Source organism: Limanda limanda, chromosome 1 (genome assembly GCF_963576545.1).
Source record: "Limanda limanda chromosome 1, fLimLim1.1, whole genome shotgun sequence".
Classification (NCBI taxonomy): domain Eukaryota; kingdom Metazoa; phylum Chordata; class Actinopteri; order Pleuronectiformes; family Pleuronectidae; genus Limanda; species Limanda limanda.
In genome coordinates, this window is record NC_083636.1 from 38,366,000 (window position 1) to 38,383,465 (window position 17,466).

The 17,466-nt window shown below is 43.2% G+C and overlaps 1 protein-coding gene across 2 annotated transcripts in view; it reads left to right on the forward strand.

The window, feature by feature from the left end:
• plppr1 (phospholipid phosphatase related 1) overlaps nucleotides 1–17,466 on the forward strand; it is a 64,980-nt gene that overhangs the window by 24,630 nt on the left and 22,884 nt on the right. Inside the window, exons 1-2 of one of the 2 annotated variants that reach the window (XM_061077903.1) lie at nucleotides 4,096–4,218; nucleotides 16,321–16,432. In XM_061077903.1, coding sequence (XP_060933886.1) covers nucleotides 16,373–16,432 — 60 coding nt within the window. In that variant the 5' untranslated portion in view covers nucleotides 4,096–4,218; nucleotides 16,321–16,372. Of the gene's footprint in view, nucleotides 1–4,095; nucleotides 4,219–16,320; nucleotides 16,433–17,466 lie in introns of those variants that run through there. The other variant, XM_061077895.1, reaches the window with a different exon arrangement.

The following is a 17,466-nucleotide window of genomic DNA, read 5'->3' on the forward strand; positions in this document are numbered from 1 at the left end:
AATCTTCAATATTTCTTGTTAAAGAGTCAATCAAATGACACAGAATGACCCCAAAAGATCCAAAGCAACTATAAAAACACACAACATGACCATAAAGAGACGTGGGATGACCACAAAACATGCAAAATGGCCACAAAGAGTCACAAATTGATCATAAAGAGACATTTAATGACTACAAAGAGATGAAAAATTATATACCGACCTCAAAGAGACTTAAATTGAACATAAAGGGACCCACAAAAACATCCTTAGAGACAGGATTTGATAAAAAAGAGACAGATAGATGCAAATACCCAAAACTGATAAACTGACCACAAAAAGATGCACATTGGCTGCAAAGAGACATGAATCAATGGCAAAAACATGCTAAATCAAATGAAACAGTCAAAAGTGATTGATGAGACACGAAACAACCACAAAGAAATGTTAAATGTCCACCAAGAGACCACAAAAAGACATTGAAAGACTATTAAAAGATTTGAAATGAACATAAACAAACGTAAGAACCAAACAGAGATGCCTGATGACTAAAGAGGTGCAGAATGGCCTCAATGAGAGACACAAAACAAGCAAAACCTGTCTCTCTGAATGGGGGCGGGGGTCTTTACGTGCTGGGGCTCATGCTCGACATCCTCATGTGAGAAACTGAGAACAAGCTGCTATTCGATTGTTAGTGCAGGAAACAGTTTTCACCTCTCTGCTCTTTCTACTTTAAAGTGAGTGAGTAGCGATGCACTGGAACTGCACTGTCCATTATACCGAACTGCTTGTGAACATATGGTTTCCCCGTTTGTTTGAGTAACTCTCGTCTGACCTCTCTTTAGTAAACAAGCCTTTTCATCCCTCTCAGGACCACAGCTGACTGGAGGACTTCTCTCCCAGTTCTTTTCCTATCCAGAGCGAGGACAAGCCGGAGATGCTGGAACATCTGCCGCAAGAAATTACACTTCTTCCTCATCGGTTCACAGTCTATAAAGCAGCTGAGCCCTTTTAACCCCGTCCTGCTCATAGATTCTTTAGTAGCTTAATTTGAAGGACTCAAACAAGCAGAATATATAGATATATACGCTTGGTCTCATTGAATCCTTTGGCACGACATCACCAACGGTATATCTCACATGTACAGTATATGGGACATTTTCCACAAATCAACCCACAGGAACAACATGATAATTTCAGCGTGGGAACACTCTGCTGAGATTGCCATACAAATATTTGTAAACATAAACAACTTGATGATTCTTTTCCATGACGGAAATTCCTCTGGGGGATTTCCAAAAATAAAACTGCCCTCCCCTGATGAGACTGAGATACTATGAGAGGGAATTTGGCTTCTTAGTTCCAAAGTATTGGAAAGCATATCTATTGATGGATGGATAAGTATTATGATTAAAGATGGAGACTATACCATGAACTCAGGATCATAACCCTGGTCTCTGGAGTCCTGCACTTTGTACAACAACCACGTTCCAGCTCCCTTCAACTCGCATGTACATTGAGAATTAGACTTACCAGCAATAATAAGGAACACTGTATGTTAAAGTACTTTTCTAGACGTTATAAAGACATCTAATACCTGAGTGAACTCAAGCTCTTATTACGTAATCCTCACGTGAGAGAGAATAGGCAGATGGAGAGTGTGAGCTTCAGAGGGAAAATACACATTCATCCTGCTTTTGACAGGAGCTGCTCATTAGTTGTTGGAGCATCGTGCTGTTGCCAGTGTTTTATCTCTGATTGGTCTTTATCGGGCCAAAGATGGATTTGGATCGGGTCTGAATATCCAGTACAAATCAGATCTAAATGTTCCCTTAAACCAAAACATGCACAGTTTTGAGCTAGAGTTTATTTTCATGCTTCAGGTCTATTTGTCTGTGTTTCATTTTTGCAACAGTGGTTGTGTAGGCGGCTCTGAACGCTTCCAAAACACAGGTCACCTACAACCTCCCAATGCATCTGGAGAGGAAACACCGGAGCTGCTGCTGCTGCTTCCCCAACAAATGGATCATGTTGTGCCACTTCTGTGTCGACGCAGTATCGGCCAAATTAGCGGTGAAGCATTTTGCTAAAAAACAAAATCACTTTGGCAGCTGTTCCAGTTTGCTTCTGTCTCATTTACTCTGATAATATTCCATCAGATAATCTTGGATTTAACGCCAGGCAACCCTCTGGTCCTGAGTGTGATTGTCTCCCTCCAGGCTACAGCTGCCCTCATTTAGATCCAGCACAACACCCCGAATCTGGAACCACATTCAACCCTCCCATCTTCAGACCACTTCAGCACTCTACCGTTAATTATAACTTGCGCTGAGTGCACATTTTACGATTTTACAGTTGCCCGATGCCCCTTTTTTCCACTCAGTTTGCTTATTGTGAGTGAGGGCCGCGGAGGAGAGACGAGGGGAGGAGGGAGAGAACTGGGCTGAAAAAGCAGAGGATTGGAAGAGGGGGTGCCTGAGTGTAATGTAGCATGCTCTCTGAATCTAGTTCACTGAACACACCAGTGTGTCTTTGGCTCTTTCCTTCTTGCAGACATGGGCACCGTGGTTACACTGGCCCTGTCCCAGTTTTGGTGTCGTTTGCAGTGCTAACGCTACGGCTAACCATGTCACAGAGGTGGGGCGCTACATTTAGACAGTCCTGTGAGGAGAGGGGTGTTACGCAATGAGGCCCAGCAGCGACTCCATGAAGATGAGACGAGCGATGGAATAGAGAAGACGTTTGGAGAGATCCATCGGGAACAGGCCCTTAAATCCTGAGTGGGTGTGCAACACAAAAGTGTCTTTTGTATTTAAACCGTTTGTACTGTAGCTTGATTTGACAGCTGAAGAAATCCTCTGTGATAAGGAGGTTTTACAGCCTGTGTCCTGTTGTGGTCGGGTTCATTCTCTGTCCAATTCAACCTCCGGATGAGTCAGAAATCCTGAAATCTTTCAAATGCAGGAGTTATTTTAAAATCTAAAAACAGACCAGAGAGGTAACCGCTGGTATGAAACCGAGCGAAAGTTCAGGAAGACTTTCTTCTCGTGCACGCCCACCACTTCCTGCTGTCTTGAAGCTCCACCTACTCATTTGATCTCTGAATCCAATCCCCAACTCTCCTTGAGCCAATCACCTGTGACCTGTCAAAGTTTTAAAATGCTCTCTCTCCCTCCTGTCTGTCAGCTGTCTGTACAGTACCAGGATCAATGAGGGACCCCCCCTACACATCACCTCAACACTGGATACTCCACCACCAGCGGCTACAGGGGAAAAACTCCTACCCAAAACTCCCAGTTCATAGGACTGCTTCCATAGATTCAAAGTCGAAACACCAAAGTCTTATTCTCTTTTCACAATTAATTGTATTTTATTTTTATTTACTTATTTTCATTTAGTTGCGCCCTCATATATATATTCATTTACATATATAATTATAAAAGGGGACATTAACTAGCAAGTCACAAGCAAGTTTCTCAATTATTCAAAGTGTAGATTAGAAGTCAAACATTAATGCCAGAATCTCTTGGATTTCACTTTATTGAATTCTTGTTCTTATTCAGACTTGATTGGACTTTGTATCTTGTATTTAAAATTGCATTTACAAATAAAGCTATTATAATTATTTTAATTACCACCATCTATCCATTTAGACTGTTGGTCTCAAACTGAAAGAAATAATTATTGGAAACACATTTCTTGCTGAACTAAATTTTAATTAACATTCTAACTGACCAACATCTTCAATCAAACGCATATTTCATTTTAAAGCCCATCTCATGATATCACATTCATAATATCACATCCACAGCTCTTCCTCCCTGTGCATGTGACAATGTGGCAGCATCGTGAGGATGAGGAGAATAATGAAGAATAGAAGCAGTCGTTCCTGGAGGATGTGGAACTCTGTGCAGGGGGGGGTGCATGGCTGCATGGGGAACAACGAGGGGCGAGACAGGGCGACTTGCTTTCAACACAAGGTCTCTACACACAATTAACCACGCTCCACTGGAAACCAGTATACGCTGCTCCTTGTCCCCGCCCCCTCCGACAAGGCACAGCATCCATCCTCACACTCACACACACACACACACACACACACACACGCTGCGTGATCCCCATCACAAACCCAGAGAGCTGCTCGGAGCCCATGGAGTAGTAGTAGCCTGTTAGTATCTCTCCGCATTTCTTCTTCAATGGATTCGCCTTTTCACCGGATTATTGCCTCATCACACCGCGGTAAGTGGCGGAGAGACACAAGCAATGGGAGTGTGGTGTGTGTGTCTGTGTGTGTGTGTGTGTTTGTGTGTGGCCATTGTCTGTTGCTGAAGCAAGTTCGGACCGTAATCAACCCCAAAGCGCACCGGTCTTGATTTGATTGAACGCAGCCACGCGTGTGAAGAGGACCGGATCCTGTGCGTGGATCCGGTTCCGTCCTCGGAGAACCTGCGGACACTTAACGGTTGTAGAATATGTCGATATCGGTATTTTGAGACAGACACCTGTCTCCACTAGCAACAGTGACCGCCCTTATGTGCGTTTTTACGCGTAAATGTGACTTTTTAATTTTTTTTATCTAATTCGATTATGCGCCTCTACTCGTGCATATTCGTCTCCAAATCACGAATATTTGTGCAAACGTGTCGCCGCCGTTCAGCAAACATGTTTCTACCCATCTCCCCGCCCCCCCAGCCTCTGAGGCTGGCTATTCCTCCTCCAGCAGACCCCCCCTCCCCTTCCTCCTCCTCCTCCTCCTCCTCTTCCCCAGACATGCACCGAGCAGTGGATGGCTCTCAGATCACTGAAACACTGAGTCCCAGGCTTATTACGGTTCCTTGATGAGGGTAACCTTGAAATTAATTCTCCTCCTCCTCGGACTCACTCTCCGGTTATTATACTCAGAGACAAACGGTGCTGTGCATGTGCAGCCTGGGCTTCAGCTGGAATATCACAGCTGGATATGAACCTCCTCTTCCTCCTGGTGCCCCTGACAGAAGAAGAGATACTATGAATTGTCTGATTCTTATCTGACAGAAATGAGGGTGAACCTCTTTCTCAGCTGCTTCCTGGCGTCATATAATATATATTCTACTGCCAGCTTCAGTTTGTGTGCATGAGGCTGCAGATTTGGCCCATTAATAGTCACAATGCATGTGATATTATTTTCATATTTGCAGCTTGGAGGCCTTGCAGATGATCATGCATTGTTGCAGGATCCTAAATGAAGCAGAAGTCGGTGTTGGCCTTTATTTCTTGGTGAGAAGTGCTGAATACCTGCTCTCTAATGAGTGCACAGTGCTTCCTGTCTGCCTACGCCCCAAAGAAACAGGCAAACATCGCTGCTTTTACTTCCATTCTTCCTCTCTGCTTGTGTGCATTCAGTCCCCCCCCCTCGTGTCCCTCTGCCGAGAGCTGGAACTAAGACGCTGTCTTCCACCCAGAGGCGAATCCGAATCCTTCCACTGATCATTAGGAGCTCGGACCTGCGAATTTGTGCAGTTTGTGTGTTTTTTTTTTGCCGATTTGACAGTTGTATTCATGCTCGTCCCTGTGGAACTCGGTAGCAGGCAAATGGTTTTAGTTAGCAGACAGATGGCAGGTGGCTGGGCACCAGGTGAGCCCCCCCCCGCCCCCCCGGCTGACAGCAGGGTCGGCTGGACGCAAGACACCTCTTGGCACCCACACCCACAATGCATTTCTACATAAAGGCCCAAGTGTGGTGTGTGAGACGTGAGTGTGCACACAAGGTTTTGCTTGTGCACAACAGAGGGTTGTGTGTGTGTGTGTGTGTTTGTGCGTGAGTGTGTGTCTTCCCTTAAGCAGTTTACGTCACTTTTGATCAGTCAGATAAGAAGACAGACTGAGGTCGCGATGACATCATCACGCCAGGCAGTGATACACTACTGTGACGTTCACCTGTGACATCATCGGCAGCAGTGATGACACTGATGTGGGACTTTTTTCTAATGTCAGCTTCACATGTCATCAGATTTATCATTATTCATATTTTGATGTATTAATTTTGAAATAGTAGTTGAAAATGTAGTAGAACAGTCACTCCCTGTCCAGATTCATATAATTAAGTCACATTGAAAACTACAGTGAACCAACTTGCTTTATTTTCATGGCAAAGGAAGGCAACTCAAGTCTGGATTAAAAAGAAAGAAAGAAGTAAGGTGTTGGAAAGTAGAATTTGTTGAAAATTAAACAGTAGAAGTCAAAGAAGTGAAGTTTAAGAAAGAAAAGACGGAAGATAAGTTACAAATACTGTGGAATGATGATAGGCACAAACAGAACCATAAGGCTGACCAGCTCTGATTAAGATATGGATTTGTTTTGGTCATTAAAAAGCACAAGTTGTGTTCCTTCTGTGTGATGACGTGCTGGAGACCCACACGCCTAGTTTATATCAAACTGAGATTGTATAGCAAGAACATGCCTGTGTTGTGTTCCAGTTAAGTCTTCAAGTGATGGAGCTCCGGAGGCTTTATTCCAAACGCCCGGGGCGTCCCGTGAGATTTGTGGAAATTAAATTCAACTGCGGTGTCTGACGACTTCCTCACGCAGCAATTGATGAAAAAACACACCTGTGAAATTCCTCTCGAGCAGCGGTGAGGAGGTGCTCAGGGAGAGTGGACACACAAATGCGTGTTGTTTCAGGAGCAAACTGCTCTGTAGCTGCAAACACACAAAGCTGTTTAGGTCCACTTTAACACGTGGGGAGGGGAGGAGGTGGAGAAAAATCATATTAGCTGCAAGAGGCTGTTTTGAAATGTGTTACAGACGACAATAATGAAAGGGCGGGGGTGGAAACACCGGCCGCTGCGTTGTGTTGTGGAAATAAAAACATCAGGCAGATTTATAGTAGTAGTAAGGACGCAGGAAGCAGTGACCTCTGACCTCTAACGCCTCTTCTACTCCCACACACACAGACTGGCTATTGATCACATGCACACACACACACACACACACATACTCATACATACATACCCACTCAGACTACACACACACACACCATCATTGGTCCAGTGCAGGTATTTGATTACCACTAGATGTGGCAGGGGTGTTATTAGTGCGGTGGGGGGTGCGTCCCAATTGGAGCGGTAGATCTGTCACCGTGACGTCTCGGGGGGGAATGATTGGCCCCTGGGTGAGATAAGACCTGCCTCCAGGAAATTGAGCGGCCCCTGGTTTTATCAGCAGGAACGACCGATGCATATTCGGGTGATAAAGTGACAGAGAGGCAGGAGCGATAACAACAATAAGGCGGCGGCTTCATGAATATTTCTGTCGGGGTTTTTTCCAGAGGCAACGAAAGAGAGAGAGAGAGTGGTGTGAAATTTTGGCTGAGCGTCCACACATGTACAAGGAGGCTTGATTAATGTTGTTGCGTGTTGTCGGCTCTAATGTGTGTTTTTATAGCGAGCCAGAACACGGCCGGAGCTTCTCAGCGAACACTCGTGTATATAATTAGTCAGGATGTGAATGGGAGCTAATGGGGGAATAATTCAAGTTGTAGCCAAATATGCCTGCTGGCTGTTTGTGTGTCAGTGTGTGTGTGTGTGTTTTAAGTATACATGGTAATTGACCATATTTAAGGCTGCTGATCTTATTTAGATGTTTTCCATTATGTCATAACATAATATGTACAGAATTTAATGATCTGTTTAAGGAGGAGGTTGTGATTTCACCCCCGTCCATTTGTGTGTTGTATTTCTCCGTTTGTAAGCAATAATATCCGAGTACATCAGAGTGGAAATCTTGATGCCGGGGCTGGATTCAGGATTTTCCCTTTACGTTTATGAGATTGGAGCGTTCTTCAACATTTTCGTTATTTTCTCAGAGAATAATTCATGAATCTTGATGGGAAAATCTGGCGTGTTTAGGGAAAGGATTTATATGAGTTTGTGGAATTTGCAGTTACTGTATGTGCTCTACTGAGTGACATGCTGGTTATAGTGACTCACTCGTACTGTTGCTAGGTAGTACAACTCTTTATGTTTATCATTTTTGTGATTATTGAATGGTCCTTGAGGTCATGGAGCCCCAGCTCCTTGAAAATGTGCAACTAAACTGCAAATGGATGTCAGACATACTCAGATCAGGCATCAACTCCACAACCTTTATTTTAGTGACTTCTGATGTAAAGTTGTTAGAGCAGTTCCACCTTTCTTCATGTGTTTCTATAACCTACACGACCAGAATGAAATTACAGACATGTTTGGTTCAAACTCATGTACGATACTGTGATGGTTCTGATGTTTTTTGTTTTATTGGACTGAAAAACAGCTGAACACTCGCAGACCAAGAGCTCGTTTTTTGATCTAAATATAGACGGAGATGTTGTGAGGCAGCGTGAGACCAACTCGCACAGCATCACTCAGCACACAAAACCAAAACACAGACACTCACACACAGAAGCCTGTGAGCGGCCTGTGAAACTGCATTTTTTCAACTTTAATACATATGCAAATGTACCTGAAGCATTTGAAGATGTCTGCAAATGAAATTAGTTTGGAAGGAAAACAACAGCCAAGATTCCTGCTGGATTTATTCAGTGTTTATATTCAAGCAGCATTTTAAATAGACATCTTATTTTAATATTTGAAATAGTTATAAAATCTAATATAAGCCACATGAACAATCAATAAGTCAATAGGAGTAAATCGTAAGGAGAAGGAATCTCAGAGCAGAAAGGCTCCAACCTCATGAAGATGTTTATTTACCATTAGCCCACTTTCAAAGGGAGAATTTTAAAGTAGTAGCAAAGCAGCCGATAATAAAAACGCAGTGTTCTCGTTCGGTTGGTGAAATGAGCAGAAAGAGATATGACACTGCGGAGGAAACGATCACGACTCTGGCAAAGAGCTTAAAAGAGTTTCAGAAAAAAATCCCCACCACTGCTCTTTATCTGGGAGAAAAGACACGAGGGTGAAACTCAGGCCAGCAGCCGAGACAGAGCCTTGGATATTTGGAAACACAAACATGTTGTAGAGTAACTTTGAGGTCGTACGTGTTGCTCTTTACCAGCATCTGAAGGAATGAGCTTCATATTTTTCCTCTCCTCTTTGCTCCTCATGCTTCTTTATGTCTTCAAATCTTTCTCAGGGGAAGTTTTCTTTTTAAAGAAGTTCAGCTTCTTGAAAAAGGCCTGATCATGATTTACTTTTAACTTCCTTCTGTCTCTGATCTCAAGTTCCTCGTCTTTTGCATTTGACATTTATACGTCCTCTGCTGTTTATTGTCGCCGGGCGTCGGGTCGACTTTCCAGTAAAGCTGAAGGATATGAAACTCATTTCCCGAGAGAAGTCATTTCAAATCCAGACTGTTCCTCGTTGCTCCTGGTTTTTCTTGGCCATGTTTTTGTAGATGTTAGTGTCTTCACTCTTTGTGATCTTTTGTCAAATTGTGGGCAAAACACTCTTGCAACATTTGAGCACTCAGATGTACTTTTGTGCATCGACTCTCTTCGTCATGATCTTTAAAAAAGATATTTGAAGACATCAGTGGTTTTGTGTCTTTTGTGTTGTTTCTGGTCCGTGTCAGACTTTGGATACACAAACTATGTCTATGCAACAATATGATCTTCTGGGTACAACATCCTTGTTTTGTCTCAAGGGGTTTATATTTTATAGTTAACATTTATATTATAATATTACCATTGCAAAGGTTGGTTTAATAGCACAGGCCACAAAAGATAGAGTGAGCATGTCTGCAGTAATTCTTCGTGTGAGTGATCGCTCCGTGTTCCACACAAAACAACTTCGGTAACAACAGGACTCGTAGCACAACTGCAATTTCCTCATCCTCCCTTCACCCGTCTGACAATAACAGAGTTTGGCTGTTTACCAGAATGTCTGTTCAGCTGGACGTCCGCAGACAGCTCACTGTCCCCGGAGTTACTGTCGTGAGTCACATCCTCTCTTACTCTCCCATAATTATTTTCTCTGACAGTTTGCAGACTCCAGCCTCTTTGAGCTCATCATCTGTGACAGAAGTTATTCTCCGTCTGTTTGACGGATTTCTGTCTCTGGTTCCTTTCTGCAGTGAAGACGCATGATCTTTTCTGTGGCTGCAGTACACGTGACGGAGAAAACTGAACTATAGCAAACAGTTTAAAGGTCGATTAATCCAGAAAGAAGCATTAGAGAACACTCACTAGCCATATAGCAACATTAAGGCTTCAAACAACCCATAATGCAACTCCGTAACACCTGGTACTTGCTCTTTTCAAGCAAAATATCTACTGTATAGAAATCTTTATACAATCTAGGGTTAAGAATAATGGATATTCAGAATATTGTAGCAAGAGAACTCTCAACATCTGTGTCTCAGTTTTAAAACGGTAGAAAACGGTAGATCATAGTTGCAGCAGGTGCAGCAATCCCAAGGCTGTGTGCCATTAGTAAATATGTTTTTCTCAGAGCACTGTTTTCTTTGCTCGCTCTTTATTCATTCTACTGTTGAAGGTTTCTTCAGCGTGAGAATAAGAATCTTGAAACTCGTATGTTGAGTGCAGACAGTAGGTGTGATGTGCGGAGGCACCAGGAACTGTGGCAGCCAGTAAAAGAGAAACCATTTATAAGGACTTTGCTCCAGACTCCCACTGAATATGACAAGCAGCATTTTCCCAGGAGAAGTTCCCCCCCCCCCCCCCCCCCAATGAACCACCTGCTGAAATGATTTCACTCGATCATTTCTCTGCCTCCTCTGTAGTTTCTCCTCTCTTCGTCTTTCCTGTCTCTCTCTGTTCCTTCTGCTCTGTCCTCTGTGAGTCCTCGTCCCGTTCTGATGTGAAGCTCTGCAGGGAAATGCAGCGGGAAGTTATTTTATGTTAACGCTTACTTGCATTTGTGCAGATCCTTTACCAATAAGCAAAATCAAGAATCATTTTATACAGTACAAAATACAGAACGCTCTGCTGTGCAGGAGGAGAAGCTACGGGACAGTCCTGTGTTCATGGGAGAGTGTGAGGGGTTGATCAGTCAACAAACGAGATTTATACACATAGTTTACCATGAAACATTCCATAGTTTAGGAAGAAAAGGCTAATTTGGTGTATTTAATGTGAAAATAAGCATTTGATAATAGCAGGGGCATAAAAAAAAGGCACGGCAGTGGAATGTAGAGTAGGACACATGGGGAGTTGGAATCTTTCCCAGCAAACGTGTTCCTCAGTTCTTAGAAGAACTCAAAATAGCCCCATGTGCACGGAGCTTCAATAAGCCAGATAACAAGAGCACTCATAAGAAGTTCTACACCTGCCTGTAGAAAGAAGCTCTGATGATTCAGTTTGGTTCCAACCTTTGCAGGGATTCTGTGTGGAAGTTCAAATTGTCCAAAAGTGCAGTTGCCTTTTTGCCGCAGTTTGAAGCACTTTGTTGTAACGGATGATCCTCTGTTCAAATCACTGATGGTCCTCTGTTCAAGTGCAGAGGCAGAGAAGGTCACATGCGTAACTCTGATAACTGCAGGAGATGGTTCAATGCTCCACGGCCAGTTTGTCTGACTCGCAGCTCCATCACCGACCCGGTCGCAGTGACCGTTTAGTCACATTCAGTTAGTCATCGCGACCTAAGCTCACTCGGCTGGAGACCAGGAGATGGTCAATCCGAGGATATTTCCAGGCTCGATACTTCACACTCAGCTCTCGCCGTCTGAGCGGAGAGAGGTTCTGTCTAGACCGAGTCATCCTGAGCGGGGTGGAGACGCTGATGAATCCTGACAAGGCCTGTAGGCTGCTCCTTTCTTTCATGAGCTCGCCGCTGTGAAGACAATCTGATCACCTTTCATCTGACTGTGATTAACTGGCTCCCTGGAATTGGAAGAAAAATGCTCCTTGGTTCTAATCTTTGAACCACCTTTTGAAACTCGTCTCATCGGGGCTGGAGAAGAAGAGAAATCATGTCGAGACTTTTCCTGTGACTAAGTCCGATTGTTCGCCGCCGATCTGTGGGGCGGCTCCGAGTGAGAGAGAGAGAAATGAGTTAAGTGTGAGGTCTTTGCCACCGAGCGTTGCCCCATTAAATTCCCTCATTTAACTCATCTGTCACGGAGCGTCCGAGTCAAATCGTCAGGCTCACAGTCCGACTGCTAAATTGCCTGAGTCTTCGCTCTGCATGACTCAACACAGAACAGGACGGAAACAAAAAGTGTGGACCGTTTATATATAAAAATAGTCTGCGTGTGTCCAAAGGTTTAAGGTTCGGAGCCACTCACAAAAAATAATTGTCATTTCAAGCAATTACAAGTTGTGAGATGCTTGTGTAGAACTGAAGAAAGTTACTTCTTTGATTAGTTTAGTGACGAAACAGACTTGTTGCAGTTGTTCTTGCAAGATATTTCACTTTTTGATGCTGATGTGATTTGAGAACAGGTTGTTGTTATAGTTATACATCTGATTTCTTAACACCGAGGGACATCTTGCAATCCATCAAATACAAACGCAAGAGTAAAGAAAGTAAAAACGTAATGTCAACATCCACTAAGAGGCACAGAAACCTCCCATGTAAAAACACAACATTTAGGGGTAAAGACACAACCCTCCTCCCCCTGCAGAGCCAGACAGCTTCACTCTACAGCTACAACAGTTATCTCAGGTCGCACAACCACAGTAGTAGGAGGGCGTGGACGTTGTGCAGTGGCTGGAGCTGCAGAGAGAGAGAGAGAGAGAGTGAGGCAGAGGTGCTGCGTCGATAGCTCTGACAAATTCCAATTGCAGACGTCCATAATAGGCCCCGGGGGGGTTTCGCCTTCCTGCCACAAACGATTGCTGAGCCTTACGAGTGTCTGGAGGGGAAGAATCTCCCAAAGCCCGGCTCCCTAATTAGAAAATACAAGGTTTAGCAACAGTAGTCATATCATTTAGTTTGTGCAGTTCCTCTTAGATAACTAGGGGGGGTTTCATGCCTTTCTGTGTATTGATTACAAACAAACCCCACAACTAATTGATATGAACCTGTAATATCTTCAACATGGACCATTACTGTTAAATGATCCTTCAGTGGATGCTGCTTATATCTCCTCTGGTTTCACAAAGAGCTGATGGAGGATTTAACTGTGGATGAGTATGAGCAGCTGAGCCTCATGAGGACACACCTGAGGAATCTGTGAAGTGATGAAGACGACTCACTGTGTGTAATGAAGGACATGCATACACGTTGCTATAGTTACTAAATTATCTTGTATTGTTTGTGGAACGCCTGTGGCAAAGTGGGTAAGATGCAAGACAGATTCTATGATAACAACATAATTGATTTGGGGCTTTTGTTGAATGTCATCTTGTAATTTATTTTCTATTTTTTGGTATTGGAGAGATTTTTCTTGACTTTTGACTTCTATAAACTCACAGATGTATTATCTTCTCATTTATGTTTTTGACTAACGACTCAACTGCTGTGGGAATTACTTTATTGCTTTTATTTGATTGTGCAAGTTAACATAACTTATATTTCTCTCCGCTTGACTAATATACTGTTTGTGTTGGAGGCTGTAAATGATATTGAATTCATATAAATCAAATTTCCCCTTGATATCAAATATATTACAGGCTGATAGAACCCTGGTTCAGTGGAGCGAGCTGCCGACGTGATGATGAATAATTGATTTCCTGTTGGTGGTTGTCGAGAAGTGTTTAAAAAGTGAGCGTTTTGTGGGGAATCAGATGTGATCACAGCGTAAACGTGATTAGTGTGGTCATTTAATTCTCGGAGCTTTAACCACATTACAAACACGACTCTACTCTGTGGCTGATGCCTCTCCACCTGCAGTCATCTGAAGAGTCACTAAGTCACCGGAGGCCGATTACAGCGGTAATGCGCGGCGTGATCGATAGCAGGGGATGTTCAGCTGTAGCTTTCTTCCTTATGGGTTTACAGAAAGCAATTAAATCTACACGGCATGTACGACTTTCTCTGGTAGGTGGCTGCGGTTCGAGAGGAACCGAAGAGCGTCCATCAATCCTGCCTGACAGCCGCTCACTCTTCTTAAGTGAACTCTGACACCAGAATAAGCTCCACAGCCGACACTCGAGTGGAGGTTTGAGCTGATCCTCCTGCCAGAGGAGAGACAGATGAATTTTTATATTTTGTTTTTGCAGCCGAGGGAAGATCGGTCACCTGCAGTGATGCAACGTTCCAGACATCACGAGGCAGGATTTGAAGCCTTCGGTGTGTTTTTATTTACAGACACGAGCAGACTTTGGTTTTGCTGAACCCTGAGTGAAGCTGGTCAGATTGTGCACATGTTGTTTTGATTAGCCCGAGTGTTAAATGAGATTGGATAGAGACACTCGAGGACTGAGAAGAGCTGCCGGCCTCAGTGTCTCCCTGTGTCTCAGCCCTGCAGGGGGAGCCTGAAGAGTTTGGATTCTAATGGGCTGAAGAGTTTGGGTCAGTGCAGCTTCATGTGTGCAGAATGATATTTGCAATCTGCACTTATAATACAGCATCTACTCATGCTTTCACGATATCCTGTGCGTAATAATCTGTGAGCTGAACTAACACTTTATGATATGCAGCAAGTAACTTGTAGAAAGGTTAAAGGCGTCTTTTGACTCACTGTAGTTTATATTTTAAATGTGAAGATGCACATTAATATTTTCCTGGTTCAGTTGTAAAAAGATTGTTTCAGTGAATGTTAAATGTTAAATATCAATAATCAATGTCATGTTTTGGGATTCATTGATCAAATAGTGACTTCTAACAGGTAAAATCCATATATATAGATATATGTGTGTATAAGAGGCTATTTCAGACTGAAACACAAGCAGCATACTTTTATTTAATATTTATTGATAATAAATGATGCATCAGTAAGACTGACAGGGCCGAACAGACGTTAACAGTTGTGTCGTCATCATCAAATCTGATCTGCTGTGTGCATTGTAAGCCAATAAAGTCAAAGTGGCTGCGCACCATTAGACTGTAGTTTCTCTTTTGGATCTATTTGGTTTTGTGTCACATCCCCATTGTTGTGTCTTCTGAGACTTTGTCCAGTGTCAGAGTGAATTCTCTGAGATATGTTGCACCTTCCTCCAGCTGCTAATCTCTCTGACCTCCCCCCCTCAACCTTGGGAAGAGGGAACAGATAAATATGTTTGTGTTCGTCCAACATCATTTTCCTGTGTCATGTGGATAAAAGAGGCCAAACAATTAGACAAGAGAAGAAGAAACCAAACCAGACCTTATAGTTGGAAGTAGATTTCTGTTGTTTACACGGCTGTTGCCCCTGAGCTGTGAGAGTCTGACTGCTGCTGCTGTGATTCCTCTTATCGACTCGACTGTTGACTTGTTGTTGAACTTTGTGCTGCTTCGTTCAGATAAGAGTGTTGCTGTTTTTTTGTTTTTTTTTATCACAAAACTCCAACGACAGCCCATTTTATTTCTATTCAAGAAAGACGGCAGGATGTAGAGATGTTTGTGACGAGCAGAAGCTTCGCTAGAAGACGATAAAACAAGATGATGGAGGAAGAGCTCTGTGATGATAGATGATTTCGACTTTATCGCCACCTACAGGCTTGTTTGAGCATTTGTGTCGTTTTTTGTGTTTTCATCTGGTGATATTTTGTAAAACGAAGAAGATTATTTGGTAAAAGGAGGTGAAATTGTTGAAAATAGTAGTAGTATGTAGTAGTATGGCACACTCGCCCTCAATCCATCCTGAACAGCTCTTTGCCTTACAGGTGGTGAACTCAACGGGATATTAATCAATCTATTAATCAATAAATAAGGTGATAAACAGCTGCAGGTGCAACTATCAAATGCAACAGAATCTTCCAGTCCTTCTCCCTCTGGTGATTTAATCAGCCCTTTTGACTGAGAGGAGACTTGGGTCATATCAGAGCACCTGAATCCTTTAAACGCTTTTGGGATCCATCAGAGGGAATTCACAAAGAACAAGATAATTCATCTCTTACGCTCGTTCCTTTTCTGCCTCTGTTAACTCAGGATAAATGGAAGATGATGAATGGTGGTTCTGCCGTGTTTTTCACAGATGTATGCTGATAATGACGCGCCGATTATCTTTGTGCAGAGTAAATGAGCAGATTCGTTTTCATTCGCACATCCTGCTGGGTCGGGGGAAAGGAAACTTCACCTCCCTCATTATGTTTTTTGTGTCTTTGGTTGCAGATAAATGGGCAGGACAGAAAGTTCATCTGTCCTTGAGATATAATCATGTGTAAATGAAAACGACAATCTGTGTCTGTAGGCGACAGGTTTCCATTAACAGACCGTGTCGGTGCCGTTAATAATCCACTGTAATAGTTTGAGATGTCAGTGGTGCGTGTGTGTGTCATGATCAGATAATGAACGCTGACAGTTGATGTTCCCGTCTCCACAGAGTGAGCTGACGTGAATCCTTGAGAGGACAAGTCTCCCCGACAGGAGACAAGATGGCGTCCAACAACACCCTGCGCAGCTACTCCATCATCCCATGTTTCATCTTCGTAGAGGTGAGTCTGTGTGTGTGCACAAGCGTGTGTGTGTGTGAGTGCACAAGTGTGTGTTTGAGTGATAATCTGCACTCCTCTGTTTAAAGTAGAACATTCATGCATATGTGCATTTTAATCCTGTTTTTTGGATTGTACATAATGAGTTTGTGTGTGTGTGTGTGTGTGTGTGTGTGTGTGTGTGTGTGTGTGTGTGTGTGTGTGTGTGTGTGTGTGTGTGTGTGTGTGTGCGTGTGCGTGTGTGACAGCGAGAGACTATTTAACTGTTAACAAATTACCTCTTGTGGTAAATTATACACAGCTAACCAGAGCGTAAAGTGTTGGAATGAATCAAAAGCCAAGATAATGTGTGTGTGTGGTTGTGTGTTTGTTTGGTGTGTTTGTGTTTGGTGTGTGTGTGTGTGTGGTGCCGCTCCCTCATACTCCATATTTAATTACCATGTCAGCTGAAAGTCCTTAATCAGAGAGAAGTCTCTGGACGCGTTGCCTCAGCCTCTCAGATGAGCTCGCTCTCAATGTCTTCTCTTTCTGCCTCCGCCTTATCTCTCTTCTTCTTCTCCTCCTTCTTCTTTTTCTTCTTCTTCTTCTTCTTCTTGTTCTTCTTCTCTTTCATGTTCTCCTTCTTCGCCTTCTGCTCCTTCTTATTCACTGACCTTTGTGTCTCGCTCATATCGTCTGCCAACCATCCGTGATGAGAGCTTTACGTCACCGTGATTTTGAATGTTGCACATAAATGATCATTTCCACTTTGGTTCATGATGTTTTTTGCAGCAGCCTCAGTGGATATTGTTGTTTACTACATTATTTCTTATGTAAGAGTCTCATCAGCACAGTTTTTTTACACGTGACCCCTCAACTCAAGACCCCCCCCCCCCCGACTTATTGATTGGTCAGATTTTAATAATTTAGATGGATGGTTGATGACAGATGGCAACGGCCACTAGATTATTTATTTTTAAATTGATTTAAAAGTTTCCCGGCTCTGATTTCCATCGCTGTATTTTCACGTACTCCCCCTGTTCATCCTCCAGTTCTCA